The sequence below is a fragment of the Chaetodon auriga genome, chromosome 6 (genome assembly GCF_051107435.1).
Source record: "Chaetodon auriga isolate fChaAug3 chromosome 6, fChaAug3.hap1, whole genome shotgun sequence".
NCBI lineage: Eukaryota > Metazoa > Chordata > Actinopteri > Chaetodontiformes > Chaetodontidae > Chaetodon > Chaetodon auriga.
Genome location: NC_135079.1, coordinates 25,425,822 through 25,440,543, shown reverse-complemented (window position 1 = coordinate 25,440,543; position 14,722 = coordinate 25,425,822). Strand labels below are relative to the sequence as shown.

The 14,722-nt window shown below is 42.0% G+C and overlaps 1 protein-coding gene across 1 annotated transcript; it reads left to right on the top strand.

Annotated features, from left to right (window-relative positions):
* Positions 1 to 649: 649 nt before the first annotated feature.
* wfdc1 (WAP four-disulfide core domain 1) lies at positions 650 to 14,136 on the top strand. The gene is made up of 7 exons (XM_076733468.1): positions 650 to 927; positions 9,445 to 9,640; positions 11,234 to 11,317; positions 11,758 to 11,898; positions 12,368 to 12,418; positions 12,517 to 12,576; positions 12,675 to 14,136. Exons 1-6 carry the CDS (start codon positions 835 to 837, stop codon positions 12,573 to 12,575), a joined length of 624 nt encoding a protein of 207 aa, XP_076589583.1. The 5' UTR covers positions 650 to 834; the 3' UTR covers position 12,576; positions 12,675 to 14,136.
* Positions 14,137 to 14,722: the final 586 nt, after the last annotated feature.

The following is a 14,722-nucleotide window of genomic DNA, read 5'->3' as shown; positions in this document are numbered from 1 at the left end:
AGACACATTCACACACAGTCAGGTGTGTTCCAAGTGTAAATCATGCACATCCGGTCCCTAACAGAAATCAGGAATGTAAACATATACAGTGTGCTGGACAGTTAATAGTTAAAATGCATACTTGACCTCCAGGCAAGCAGTCAACAAGTATTTTCAAACCCACACTTAGCAAAGCCAGTCATGCTCCATCCCACAATGCCGCACGCAAGCAAAACATGAAGCAAAGCCACAGAATATAAAATATGTCCCGACCGCGCATTGACACAACTCTGTCAAATTCACATAAAGATCACCAGATGTGCTGTGAGATGCAACAAGGGGGCAAGGGGGAGGTCTCACACACACTGCCCTCTCTAATGCTCTCCCCTCCCTCCTTTCACCCCTCTTCCCTCCCCTCCCCTCCCCTCTCCCAGAGACATGTGCGCACGCTGTGCCAGCAGACAGTTTCAGCTCTCAGGAACTGATGCACAGTCAGCTGCTGTTTCTCCCTTCCCCTCCTTTTGCACCCCTAACTATTCTTTCGTTTCTTCCCTACACTGCCTCCATTCATCCCCCTCTGTACTTTCCCCTTCTTTGCCTCTACTCTGTCATTCTGCCCTGCACTTTTTCTTCAGGCAGATATAAAGGCAGGTCCTGTTAGAGGGCTTGTGTAATTTGCACATGAGCACCGGAGAGATTGCTTCAGCTGGAAAGGCAACCTAGCAGAGGAGCCACAAACGCGCAAAGGACAAACTTTGGAATAAGGAGAGGAAGGAGGAATACTTCTGAGACAGGAAGGGAGGAGAAGGAGGGAGATCCAGAGAGAGTTTGGAGTTAGGGTGCAGGACACAGACCATGCCGGGCTCTATGGTGCTTCTGCTGTCCCTGTTGGTCCTGTCCACAGGAAGTGATGCCAGAAGAATCAGGAAAAGAGGACTCAACCATAAGGTGGGACTGCTAACCTCACCTTTGACTTTTGTATACGTGCACATCTGAGTGTATGGCTTTCTTCTCTAGCTCTATTTTATTGCTGTTTTATGAATATCCTCCACAGTAGAAGTGGATGAAAGCTCACAGTATTACAGTACAGTAACGCACGGTTTCACACAGTGAGAGCAGTTTTGCGGTTGAGGTGGGAAACAGTTTATGAGCAGACACGCTTTGATTTTGAAGCATGAAAAATCTACATTGACAGGAGAGTTTTTCAGTTTTGACGAGGAGCAGAAAGTGGAGTGTGCAACAGGTTGGAATAAGTCGCTGTTTTTCAAGTTTCCATATGAGTAATTGAAGGGCACACTGGATGTACAACTTTTGTCCCTGGGTGTTGTGTGTGTGTGTGTGTGTGTGTGTGTGTGTGTGTGTGTGTGTGTGTGTGTGTGTGCTGGATTATTAGGGCAGGAACTGAACTTGCAGACCGGGCCCCAGCTTGTTAACTCAGCTCAGTGTAGCTGATTGATCATCTCTAACAAGGGCTCACTGTAGCGTGCTGCCTTCTCTTTCTTCTTCCCTCTCTGCAACCTCTCGTGCTTCAATGTTCTCACTTTCTAAGTGGTTTCTGCCCTCATTGGCCCTTTTATCTCTCTCGTTCTCTGCTTTTATCTATCTTCCCCTCTCTCATATGAACCAGTTACCCTTTCACCCTCTCTCTGCCTGGCTCTGTCTTTCCCCTCGTCCATGTGCTTCTCACAGCATACCACTCCTCATTTTCCCTCTTTTAAACCTCTTTTCTCTCGTCTCCTCCTGCTCTTAGGATGGGCCAAAAGCACCGTCTTGCTGGACTCTGCTTCAAAGCTGCTGTAATTGGAACATGCTGAGACAACGGTGCAGATGGAGTTTGTCTCTTTCCCTCTAAACCTTTTCATCTCTGCGTCTTTCAATCTTTCATTTTTTAACCACCTCCCCCACACACACATACACACACCCTCAGCCTCATTCATAACACTGGGGCTGTGCAGAAAGACAAATTATAGTCACTGAGCATTTCACGTCTTAAAAGGAAAATTGGTAAACATTTAAAACAAACCCAAGGCCACCAGCATGCTCAGGACCTGGCTTTTTATCCCTGTTCCCTCTCATTCTCTGTACACATTAGATTTCTCCAGATGTATTTATCTAAATATACACTGAATTCAAATTAACCCGAACCCTAACTTCTATATGGAACCAACAATTTGGTAAAAGTACAGAAAGTATTTTTCGAGTTTTCAAAAAAAAAAAAAAAAAAAGTTTAATTACAGTACAATTTACAGTATATGAAAGGGGTCAGGGACTGTTTCCATGCAATTTTCCTTCACTGTGTAGATTTGAAATGTAAGCAGTCAGTTTTTACCTGCATTATGAAATCTACAATTTACAGTTAATGTAAAATGTTTTATGTGCTTGCAGGCTTGCTACTCTCCTTTATCTGACTTGTATAGAATGCTCTTACCAGAAAAGTGTGTATTTGAGCTCTGGGTAAAATGGTCTCCGGGATCAGAGTCATGTCCACCCACTCTTATCTAGACCTTTCCCTGCCAAAAGGGTCAAAGGACACCAGGAGCACTTTCCTAATTTCCTCATTGTGTTTGACAAGGAAACGGCTGTTCAATAATGCACAGCAGGTAAAAAGGGTGCAGAGCTAAGAAAAAGGCATGAGAGGCAAACTTATAATCAAGAGACACATGTTTGACGGGCAGATGAGAGAACATGGGCGTAGGTCAAAGAGGGAAAAGAGTAAAGGGGCATGACAAAAATGCTAATAACAGAGGTCTTTATTTGGCAGCTTATTCATTACTGTACAAACAGTAAGAGATCATTTAATTCAGCAATGTTCAGGAACAGCGAGGCGATGCCACCATCAGGTGAAAACCTTATATCTCCAAAACAGTAATTGCAATTTTCAGGAATTGTGTCGCTGATAATATATTTTTGACATTATCGTGTGAGTCACGAAAAGGTTTCATAAGCCCTAGTCTGTGACTGAAAGTGAAAAGTACAAATTTAAAGTACAATTCTTTCACCCAACATTAGAAATACATGAGTCTAAGATGAATGCCTCGAGCACCTCTGGTAAGAGCTTTCCTCAGTCTGAAACTATAAATGTCTAACTCCAGATTCACTTCACACACACACACACACACACACACACACATACAGACCAGATAATTTAGTCTCATACAACCATAACACAGTCTGGCTCAAACACCTGCCTGGGCATGTCAGTGAGCAGGAGCAGTGTCTGTCTTAAATCTTTACAGTTTCCTTTATTTGATGTGATGTGGATCAGTCAGACAGCACCTGGTATTAACACAGGGGCTCTGCACATATTCAGAAACATGTGCACTTCCTGTACTTGGACTTGGCCTGGAGCTGCTAAATAAAACAAAACAGATCTGATCACACTGCTTGTTCACTGATGGAAATTTGTAGCTTAAAGGAAGTGACACTTTGCATAGATATGATGAGTTTACACGACCCCTACTACTGTTGAATAACAGTAAAACGAGGTTCAGGTCCAGGTTAAAAAGAGGTTCCTGTCATGAATTTAACTGAAGGGGATTAAAAGTGACATTCTGATTGCAGTGGTTGAGAGGCTTTGAATTAAATGGAACTGAATGACACAACTACTTACTGACACAGCACTGCCCGACTGTGCTGCTTTATGACTACCAAGTAAAACTGTGGTCACGTTTACTCTTTTCGGTGTTAAAGTTTATTTGTGGTGATTTGTCTTGTCAACAGAACTGGAATGTATCATTTTCATCCCTGAGCTGCTTTGCATTTCACTGCTGAATGTAATCATCAGCAAATAGTTTGTGGTTTGGGAGTGCTGACAAATCCTTGGAATGCGTGACAAATGAAGTACAGCCACAGCCAGCGTTGGTTGAATAAATGCCTGTTCACTCCAGCATTTAAAACAGCAAAATCGTGCAAGTAATTTCAATTAATTCCAACAGAATCAGTGTGATTAATAGCTTCATTCTTGGGGGTGAAGTAAATCTGACCAATAGCAAGCCATCGTGAAAGTGCTACTTTGTGAGGGTGTGGAGAGTCCAAAATAGAAGTAGCTCTGTAGCTGTTGCACAATTCCCTTTTATTTAACCTTTCTCAGTCGATTAAACTGCTCCACAAAGCAGATTTGTAGACATTTATGAAACAGGAGTCGCTGGTACAAATACTTGTGAACTTATCCCATTAATGACCAAGCTGAGCTACCAAGCTTGTTAGCTGGGCATCCTTTCCCTCTTCAATTCTTCTTTTAATCAAACTAAAATGGTTTATAAGAAAATGCCAGGAGTGCATAAGCAGCAGGGAGAAAATAGCTCTTCAAGTTATTTTGATTGACCTGGTCAGCCAGTGAGTTAGTGGCATTGATGCAGGGGGAAGCCATCTACATTTTGGGGTAGTTTTTGTAGCCTTTGAATAGATAGTTTAATGTATGAACTTTGGGTATATGAAGTTGTGCAAGATGGGAGTTATTGTGGTCAGTCATCTAATTTATGACTGGTTTCATGAGCTGGTCTGTGTGGCTCTGAGCAGGACTAATCCCAGTCAGATGATGTGAGCCTGCTGGTCAGAAGCACATTACTGGACTTACACTGCAGCAGATTACGCTATGTCATGCATAGTATAGATACAATTGCACAAACCTAGCAGAAAAACTCATTTCTGCATCAGCTGCGGCTTCAGTAGCCTCTGATGTTCCAGACATTCCTTTTATTTGGCAGCAGGGAGATTTTCCATGTTATATCATCACCAACAACAGAGAGAAAATGCAAATATGAGTCTGAGTATGTGAGACCACAGACATGTCTGTATCCATAACTCTGCATACCAGAGTACAGACACGGCTGTTCAAATATGTAAAAATATTGTTCCACTGTTTTCATTTTTAATATACAAACAAAAAATTGGTTGTTGTGGCTGCTTCGCTACAAATGGCAAATCAAGGAGTAATACAGTAGATGAGCTTAAGGGGACCTCATGGTCTGTCCTGCTACCTCAGACTGACAAGTGACATACGTTACTAGAACCTATACCAGACACAGACGATATTTCAAGCTGCTCTCCCAGCACTAATGAGCTGCATTCCCAGTAGGTTTACTTCTGCCCTGTTGTGTACACCACACCCTACAGGCGTTCAGTCCTTTTGTCTGCATGTCAAGGTCAGACATCAGCTCTGTCAGTATATGTTCACAGGTAAAAAAACTGCTTCTCCCAGCTGTGCATCTCCCTGTTTGTCTGTCAGCATGTCTTCCCATCACTCACTGAAACTCTCATCTCTGACTGATTTACAGGATGTTTGCTGTCTTTTTCTCAGTTTAGCCTGCTGTGTCTCCATCTATCTGCATGTCTGTCCATCTTTTGTCACACTGATCGCTTGTATCAGGAAATGAGTGCTGACAACCCAAAAGCTAACCAGATGTTTGCTGTGGACTGCTTCATTTAGTAGACATGGCAGATCTGGCGAATTTGAGTTGACACTTACATGAAAGAACGCAGCCTTTCCTCGTTTATGCATGTGTGTGCACAACTTGCAGTGCTGTGTATGCATGTCTGACACTGGGTGTGTTTCAGGGTATGTGTATGTGTGTGTGTGTGTACATGCACAAAGGAAGCAGAAAATCTCAGTATCTGTCTGGGATCTCTATATGGGACCATGGACAGCCTGATGTCAGTACAGTTTTGGAGCCAGACGAGGTCTCCAGTGGCTTCTCCCCACAAACCCCTTATAAACCACAGAGCAAGAGCACCAAGAGAGACAGCGAAAGACAGACTGGAGGAGAAAAAGAGCAGTTTAAGATCAGTCGTCACGGACACCATCAGGCCACTGCTTTTAAAGACCAAAGAGAGAGGAAGAAAAGGGGAGGAAAAAATCAAGGAGAGGAAGAGAGATAGTGAGTGTCTCAGACAGAGAGGGAGAAATTATGCCCCACAGATAAGCATGAACATCACACACAGGCCCACTGGCAGCATCTACAGGAGAGCAGCACAGCAGACAGGAGTGTAAATAAACAACCAGGAACATCAGAGAGATGTGCGCAGGATTGAATGATAGAGCTCAGGATGTAGAGCATGGCGGCCCTTCAGGCATACAAAGACATGAAGGCAGCAGAGAAGACACCCTGGAGCCCTGACAGTGAAGCGGTTACAGTAAGAGCTGAATGACAGACAGGGAGGCAAAACTGCAGTAAAAAAAACGATGTATGTTAGAATTGCTGTATTTAATGTTGGCAAGTCTGAGGCTGAAGGATCAGTACAGTAAACACATATTAAAGAATGAACAGCTTTTACAGTGTACAATATTCATGTGTAAAAACAAACACACACTGTCACATAAACAGGCAGGGTATACTTGCCCTTTTGTTGGGGGCGTTTGCAGGAGGCTTTAGGAGCTGATCGGATATGAGACAAGGGGAGACGGCAGTAGTCATTATGTCATTATCCAGTCACAGCAGACTTCGCAGTCCTCATTCATAGATCTAATTGTACCAGGAGATGTTGTGAAACTCTGTGGTTCCACTACCGCTTGAGAGCCATGACTGAAGAGTATGAAAGACCAGTAGTCAACAGTGTGTGGAAGCATGTAGCCCTAAAAGTCAAGTGATTACTGCACATGTGAGAAAAGTTGTAGAAAACCTTTTGTGGCGCTGAGGTCTGATAATTTGTCTGAAGTGATGTCAGTTACTCAGTTAAGGCTGAAGACTACAAGTGTGAAAGTAAAAAAAAAAAATCTGGATGAGTGGAGTTACAAAATAAGTTAGCTTAGCAGACCTCTGCAGCCCACTCCTCATCTCTACTTGAGGTTAACTGTCCATCATGAGTCTGACAGTGTCTTAAGCATGCAATGCAAAACTGGTGGAGTGCTCTCAACCTCACAAGAACTTGATTATTTTGGCTGCTTGTGGGCAGTGCAGAAAGCTATAAGCACAACACTAACATATTATCTTCTTTTAAAGTTGATTTAACAAAGGTATGAGCAAAATGTGGCTTATTAATGAATGTACACTGGAGCAGATCACCACTCAGTACCATAGACGCTGTACACACACACACTAACCAAATATTCATTTTCCCGTAATTTCCGCACCAACTGCTGCTCAGTTTTTTTCACTTGGAGCCTCTGATATTCCAGACATTCTTTTTATTTGGCAGCTGGGAGATTTTACATGTTATATCATCTCCAACAACAGAGAGGAAATTCATATCAAATCCAGTTTGCGTATATGAAGCCACAGGTATGTTTGTTCAAAGTACAGACGGCGTCATCATAAAGTACCCTTGAAATGGCCATATTGTTTTGTCTCCACCAACTCCACTATGTTCACCAGTGAGTTATAACTGAGAAGCTCTGGAAGAGTCACACATTGCTCCCGCAAACCCTCCATGGTGTGAATTCAGCCCCCTTCCACCCTTACAGAGCCATCCATCCACTGGTCCTGCAGCCATCAGAGCAAGTTGATGTGTGTTTAGAGTGAACACACATACAGTGTTAGTAATACAGAGCCGCACATCTGCTTTCATTTTTCTGGTTGGTTTGTAAGAACATTCAATAAGCCTGCCAAATAAACAGCACAGGTTTAATGAGCATGTGCAACCCACGAGCTGATTATCTAATGACTAATCTAGTGTTGAAAAACACCCGTCTCTCTCTCTCTCTCTCTCTCTCTCTCTCTCTCTCTCATTATCCATCACTGATGGGAGAAGACAATGGTAAGGGATGAATTTTGAGGCATACGTGAACCAGCTGCCTAACTTCCTGTGCGACAGAGGCTCAAGGAGTTCAAGGTTAACCACATAACACCGCAGCAATGGCCTCTTATTCTTACATTGTTCCTTTTTATGTTCTGCAGCAGTTGCTGTAAAAGCCATGCTGGACGAGCCATTTAACAGCATAGTATCGCTCTATGTTATTTGTGTAACTTGATCACACTTTAACTTGTTATACAAAAGCACACATGGTTTATGAGAAAATGAGAGTTCATCTGTCATCACGGGCAGTTGTGCTTCTTGGGACTTTGCTGTAATATTTCCTATGTGTACACAACCCAGAACAATGAATGGCTGCTGGCACGGCGACACTCAGTGTGATATTTGATACCAGCAGCATGAAAAAGTGTAAACCCACATATTCTGTCCAGGACATGTCCAAATCAGATGGGCTGCATGGTAAAACCTATAAAAACACCAGACCATGGCTGTGATACAGATTCTATTATGTTAGCCTCTGCAAATCATGCAAGAGCATGGCAAAAGCAGAAAAGTGCCTACATTGCTGTGTGCACTCATGCATATGTGCACGTATGCCTACACTTTATGCTGGAAAAGCTGTCAGAGCATATGAAGTGTGTCTTTGCTTGGCTCAGGGTCTTGTGGCCTACTTTCTCCCCCTCAGACTCACTAGGGAAGTGTTTGTTCACACATTGAATCATCTTACCAATCCAGATCAAGACGTTAGCAGGTAGGCATGCACACTAAAGCCAACACTCAGTGTCTTGGCTGTAACTCTGCTGTGCTCACCAGTGATCACTCATGTCCATTGCTGCCCTCTGTCGGTTAAAAGGTGCAATCTATGTGCAATTCTGTAAGCATGCTGTGTGAACAACATGCAGTGAAGAGGCTTTTTATCAGTTTGAACCCAACTGACAAGCATAATTTCTCATGCAGTGGCATTCACAAGAATTGTTCACTTTAACCAAACATTCACATTTTATTTTATTGCTTCCCAAAATGACCCATGTTGGTGAAATCTGATCTGCCTGTGGCAAATCATTTTGTTTGCTTGTTTGTTTTGTGTTGAATCTATGGTTTAAACTGAAATTCCAGTTCATGGGTAAAAATAGGCATTACTTTGCACTGAGGCACGTCTACAGAAACATGCAAGCTTAGCACAATAAAATGTGTTTTCGTCATTATTTCTACTGTTTGTTGTCTATTCTTTATGTACTGTAGTGATTAGATAAGTTCTGTGCTTGCAGTAATTCCAACTGTAAGCAAGTGCAACTGAGGCCCAAGTTCAAGGTTCAAGTTTCATTTCTTTGGCACTCTACACAGGGCTATACAACAAAATGCAAGATGCAGTCTCTTTATGCTACATGCAAAACAAAAAAAACAATTTTCTATGATGGAGTGCAGAGTATGAACTGAGGAATCTCACAGCTGAGGAAAGACGCTGTGTAAAGAAATTCAACCCCTGACTGTCTCTGTGGTGTTTGCACAAAGCCATGTGTGGCCTCTTCTTGGCCCGGTCTTATTGCATAATCATCCACTGAGTGTTTACGGCTCCTTACCCTGCTGTTTATCCATTTTCTACCTATTTAGGATAATCCTATTCACTATGGCTGGAGCCTGTAGCAGCTTTTGAGAGACCCAGAACCTCTGCTGATATTATTTAGAATCAGAGTATGGACAAAATCCTCACATTGGCAAATCACATCTACTTTCTCATTAAATTATCGCACATTTGTCTCATTTTCTGTCTCTCAGGACTATGAGTACCCAAACCACCCCCAGTCCACACAGCACCAGAAGAATGACCGGTGTCCACCGCCACCCCAGATGTTGCCAGAAAGAGCCTGTGAGGTGCCAGGCTGCCGCTCAGACTCGGAGTGTGAGCGCCACAAACGCTGCTGCTACAACGGTTGCATCTACGCCTGCTTGGAGTCAGTCCAGCCACCTCCAGGTCAGCAGAGCCAACAGACAGATGGTTACAGATGGTGTCCTCAGAGCAGCATGCTTATAAACAATACCTGGCCATGCTGACTATCCATTGCAACCCCTCCTCAACAGCAGATATTTCAAAAGTGATTAAGACAACAAACAGTTGTGGTTGGAGACAAACCATTGTGCAGTAATTTCCTAATATTCTTATTATAACCTACTTGATCACAATTCCTTACCTTCCTTTTTTCAATTTTGGCAGAGCAATCACTAAACATTTCTCTTTTTTTATCAAGCAATATCATTCATTTGAATGATTTCGATCATTTCATGATCACAGAATCTTGACTGACACCGAAAGATCATGTTCAAAGCCTGCAAACCTGGTTATTGGTTTGTAAAGCAGCCCAGACTAACAGGAAGGGATGGTGGGCTTGCCCTTTTCTAAGAAAACTACAAGTGCTCCAACATTGATCTCATCCTGTTAAGCACATTAAAGCCCTTTCTTTCCTGATTAAAGGAGAATAGCTGCATCTGTTCCTGATAGCATATGAACCATCAAGACATGCTCCCACTTCATTAGTGCATTTGCTGAATTGCTGTCTTTAACTCTATCAAGAGTCTTGATCTAGTCTTATTCCATGGATTAGAGGTTCCTAATGTCAAATGTATGATTCCTACATCTCTGACCACCAGTTTCTTATGTTCAGCATGCTGTTGCTTTGTCTTACCTGTAGCCCTTTCCCCAAAACTAGATCTGGAATTTTAACTCATCCTCTGCTACTAAATGCAATGCTGCCCTCATCACCCCCACTCATTCTCTGGCCCGCCTAGTCCTGCAAGTGAGCTGTTAAATCATTTTAATAATTCATGTACCTCCATCGAAACTACTAGTTCACCTGGAACCTCTCAGGCCTCTTCTTAGTTTGTTATTTTAATTGAGTCCAAGCCAAACATTTTGTTCACCGTTGAGAGCCATGTCATCGATCCTCCCCCAGATGTATCAGACACAACCAGAGCTACATACTGTATACTATAGCCTTCATGCTTGACAAATGTTTTCCATGACAGTGGAAGTGACCCACATGAGCGTGGTTTCCATGGGAACGCAGCCCAAGTTATATAACAGATCTTCTACTGGCCTCTGTCCCCTCCTGGTCCCTGAGATCCTCAGGTCTGTTGTTCCAAGGTCCAGGTTGATACATTAAGGTGACAGAGTCTTTGCAGTCAGGACTCCTAGATTTTGGAATGACCCTTTGGAGGAGATCTTCATGGCTCTTAAAAACCTGCCGACTCTTTGGAGATTTCATTTGTTTTAATTTATTATTTATTTTAGCTCGTTTTACTCTTCCTGTTTTATAATGTGCTTAGTTTTTATCACTTTTAGTTTGTTTTATTCTCTTTGACTTTTGAACATCTTTTGTTTTAGTTGTAAAGCAGTTTGTAAGTGTGTTTTGAAAGGTGCTATATAAATAACATTTATTATTACTATATTAATAGAAATAGCAATTCATATTAATAATAGTACACACACAGTATTGTTTAGGTTTGAGGGTAATTTAATGTGTGTGTGTGTGTGTGTGTGTGTGTGTGTGTGTGTGTGTGTTCTAAACAGTGTTGGACTGGCTAGTGCAGCCCAAGCCTCGGTGGTTGGGGGGTAACGGCTGGCTGTTGGACGGCCCTGAAGAGGTTCTGCAGGGTGAGTACACACGCCTGATCAGTCACCGAGCTCAGAGGAAACACCTGTAACTCCAGCTGGTCAACTTGCATGACTTCCACCGAAATTGTCACGCTGAAATGATCACAGTGCATCTAGGCTGCACAAATCCTTCAAATGCAAATATCGTTCACCCTTTGCCCAATGAGACTGAAGAAGAAGTTTCATTCAGCACATTTTGGTGTGATTTCTCATAGCTCTGCGCTCGCAGTCTGTACTGGTGACATTTTGCTGTCCATCCTTTAGAATCAAAACAGGAACTACTCACTTTTGTGTGTGAACATTCATCAGTTGCTCCACTGAAAATAGTCTCAGTAGACTCAAATAAAATGCACCTTAAAGATGCAGAATAGTAACCACACAACAAGTGTGTTTCATGTTTGTGATTTTCTTGAATGCACTGAGTGTTTTCTGCTCACTAGCTGAGGCCTGCAGCACAACTGAGGATGGAGACGAGCCTCTTCACTGTCCAACAGGCTACGAGTGTCATATCATCAACCCAGGAAACCCTGCTGCTGGCATCCCTAACCGGGGACAGTGCATCAAGCAGCGTGGCAACTCTGGTATGGCTACAGTAAAATAGCTGAATCAATAGCCATTTGACTGTGAAATGGATTTGAATTCAGCCCTTTAACACCCATCGTCTCCCAACTTAATTTCATTTATACAATGATTCCTGTGTTTGTTTGATCATATGGAACTTCTCTCCAAAGTTTGTGCTCCTATAAAGCACCAGAAGCTTTGTCAGTGGCTGTCTTTGAGCCTGGCCTGGTATCTCTTGGCAGATTATAAGCCATTAGGTGCCAAGTTTATCCTGTTAAAACAGATCCATAAATAATACACAAATTGGAGCGACCTGGCAGGTTGTCAGATTGCCCCAACTTATGATCTTAATCAAAAGAACATGAAGCCTTTACTTTGTGTATCTCTTAATTGCCATTTAAACAAGACTCCAAAGTGCAATGTGCACAGTAGGTAAATCATATGTCAGTTTCTTATTTTGTTTTTCCACTATGGCCATGTTTTTTCCAGATGGACGTGGTCTGAGGCACAAATACTTCAAGGATTACAAGGACTACTTAGGTAAGTGAGGTAATGTGGACAACTCGAAAACCTGCAGTATTACTGAGTCAGAAAAAGCACCAGTCTAGCTGACACCATGATGACTTTTTCACCAACAGGTACCAGCTCTAACAATGCAGTCGGCTACGAAAAACATCATCACAAGCACCTGGGATGAAGTACGTTTTCAGCCACTTTTGACTGTCACATTAATGCCCTCTGCACCTTTATCCCCGTTTTGACAAAGCCTTAAGTTTTCTGCTGTATCTGTTCCCAGATCAACCTGACCTCAGCCTCAGCTACGACCATAACACAACCTCAGACATCAGCTCAGTCCTGTTCGATCTGCTCTCATCACACCCGAACCAGAATCAGATCTGACCTTTTTACCAGACCTGCAGCTGCTACCTCCTCTTTGCAAAGCCCTGTCTTGCGGCCTCAGTCATGAAGTCCTTTGGGAGACAAGTCTGGCGTACCTCCAGTACACAGCCAAAGAAATAAGTGTTTTCTTGTTGTTGTTGTTGTTGTTCATTTTGTTTTGTCTCTTTGTCTGGTGTCGGTGAAAGGATGGAGCAGAGGGTGTTGATGGTGAAGCAGAGTTGAGGAGAGCAGGGTGTTCACCAAAGCTGTTTATCAAATGTCTCAAAAGGAACCAATGACATCTTTTTCTTTCTTCACAACTCTCTCTCTCTCCCTATAACTCATTTCTCACACACAAACACACTCTCCTAAGCTTAAGGCTGGTCAACAGAGAAAATCAAGACCATGTGGCCCTGTTACTCATTCTGTCTCTCTCATTCTCAGGAGGTTGCTTTTCAAATTTCCTGAACTGGAATGTGGAAAGTTTTATGGACAAATAGGAAAAATTCCAGCTGTCGTGGTTGTGTCTTTAAATCAAATCCAAATGTGCTTTAATATTGCAACTAATAACTTTAATTGAAAGAATACATGCCATATGAGTGTGCGGATTGTGTCAGTTTCAAAGGATTTGCAATAGCTGTAGATGAGTTCCAGCTGACTGGTGATGACTTTGACTTCATTGCTATGAAAAACAAAAGTAAAATATGCTAAAATTGTTCCCTGGAGAGGTTCATTTGAGAGATGTAGATAAAGAGATGCTCCAACTGTGAAGGAGGAAACCTTCAAGAAAAAAACACCTTTAAGTAAACCTACTGAGGGAAATTGTTTGAAACTTAATTGATTCGGGGTGAATTATTCCTTTAAACATAAACTCTGTATGTACAGTATTATATCTGTAACTCATTTCCCAAACTTAAGAAAAATTTGAAATTTTCGAATGAAACAAGTCACACTACAAATATCTACTAGTGCAGTGTATGATTATTCATTTCATGATCATGAACACTGCATGACAGCTAAATAATCCTGTGTTTCTGTTAAAGTCTCACACTTTCGACCCCTGGTGCAGCACAGACGTGACAACAAAAAGGGCTTTTGCACAGAGAAGATATTTAAAACTGCTGAAAAGATCTGTGTTATTCTCAAACTTACCTTGCTTCAGTTATCTGTTCAACTTAAGTTGTCTCTGTTATCAGTTCAAATGGTGCTCAGTTTCATTGCTGCCTATAATAACAGAAGAATAAGCTGGTCACATAATAAGCTGAAGGTGTCAAACAAAAGCTGGGACCATTGGTGCAGAACTAAAGTGATGTCTGAATGTTGCTTTCTGACTGGTGCTGTAATGTTGCCTTGTTTATTCTAAATAAACCACATTGTATAACTGTCTGAGTTTCTGTGATACCCGCAAGTCACCTTAAGATTCAGGACTAAGAATTACATGAAGATGATAATGTTCACAGTCTTCATGTCAAGTAAAGTGCTCTTTAGCAGTGTAGATTTAGGGAAAACAAAATTAGATTAATTCAGTGTTTGCGGTCACTTGTAAAACAAGCCCTTGAGACCTCGTGCTTTATTCATCAGCTATTTCACTGCCTACAACATATATATGAGTCCAGTACTATTTTTTTTTTCTATGCGTGAAGCATCTTTGGATAGCATGTAAAACACTTGATAAATAAAATGTATTATTATTATTATTTGTAACATAAACTCACTGTAAACATCTTCTTCCAGGATAGAGGCCCTTGGTTAAGACACATTTTAACACAATGGCCTTTGTTAAAAGCTTAATTACTGTCTGATTACATCAGTTGTGGTGTAAGACTTACTTTACAAAGAGAAATTCTCAAATGAATTTTTAATTCATTGTGTGCAACTGCATCACCCTCATACCACAAGCTGTCACATATACTCCACATGATTTCTTCATTTCCTCAGCACACCTGACGCAGTCACTGTGGTATT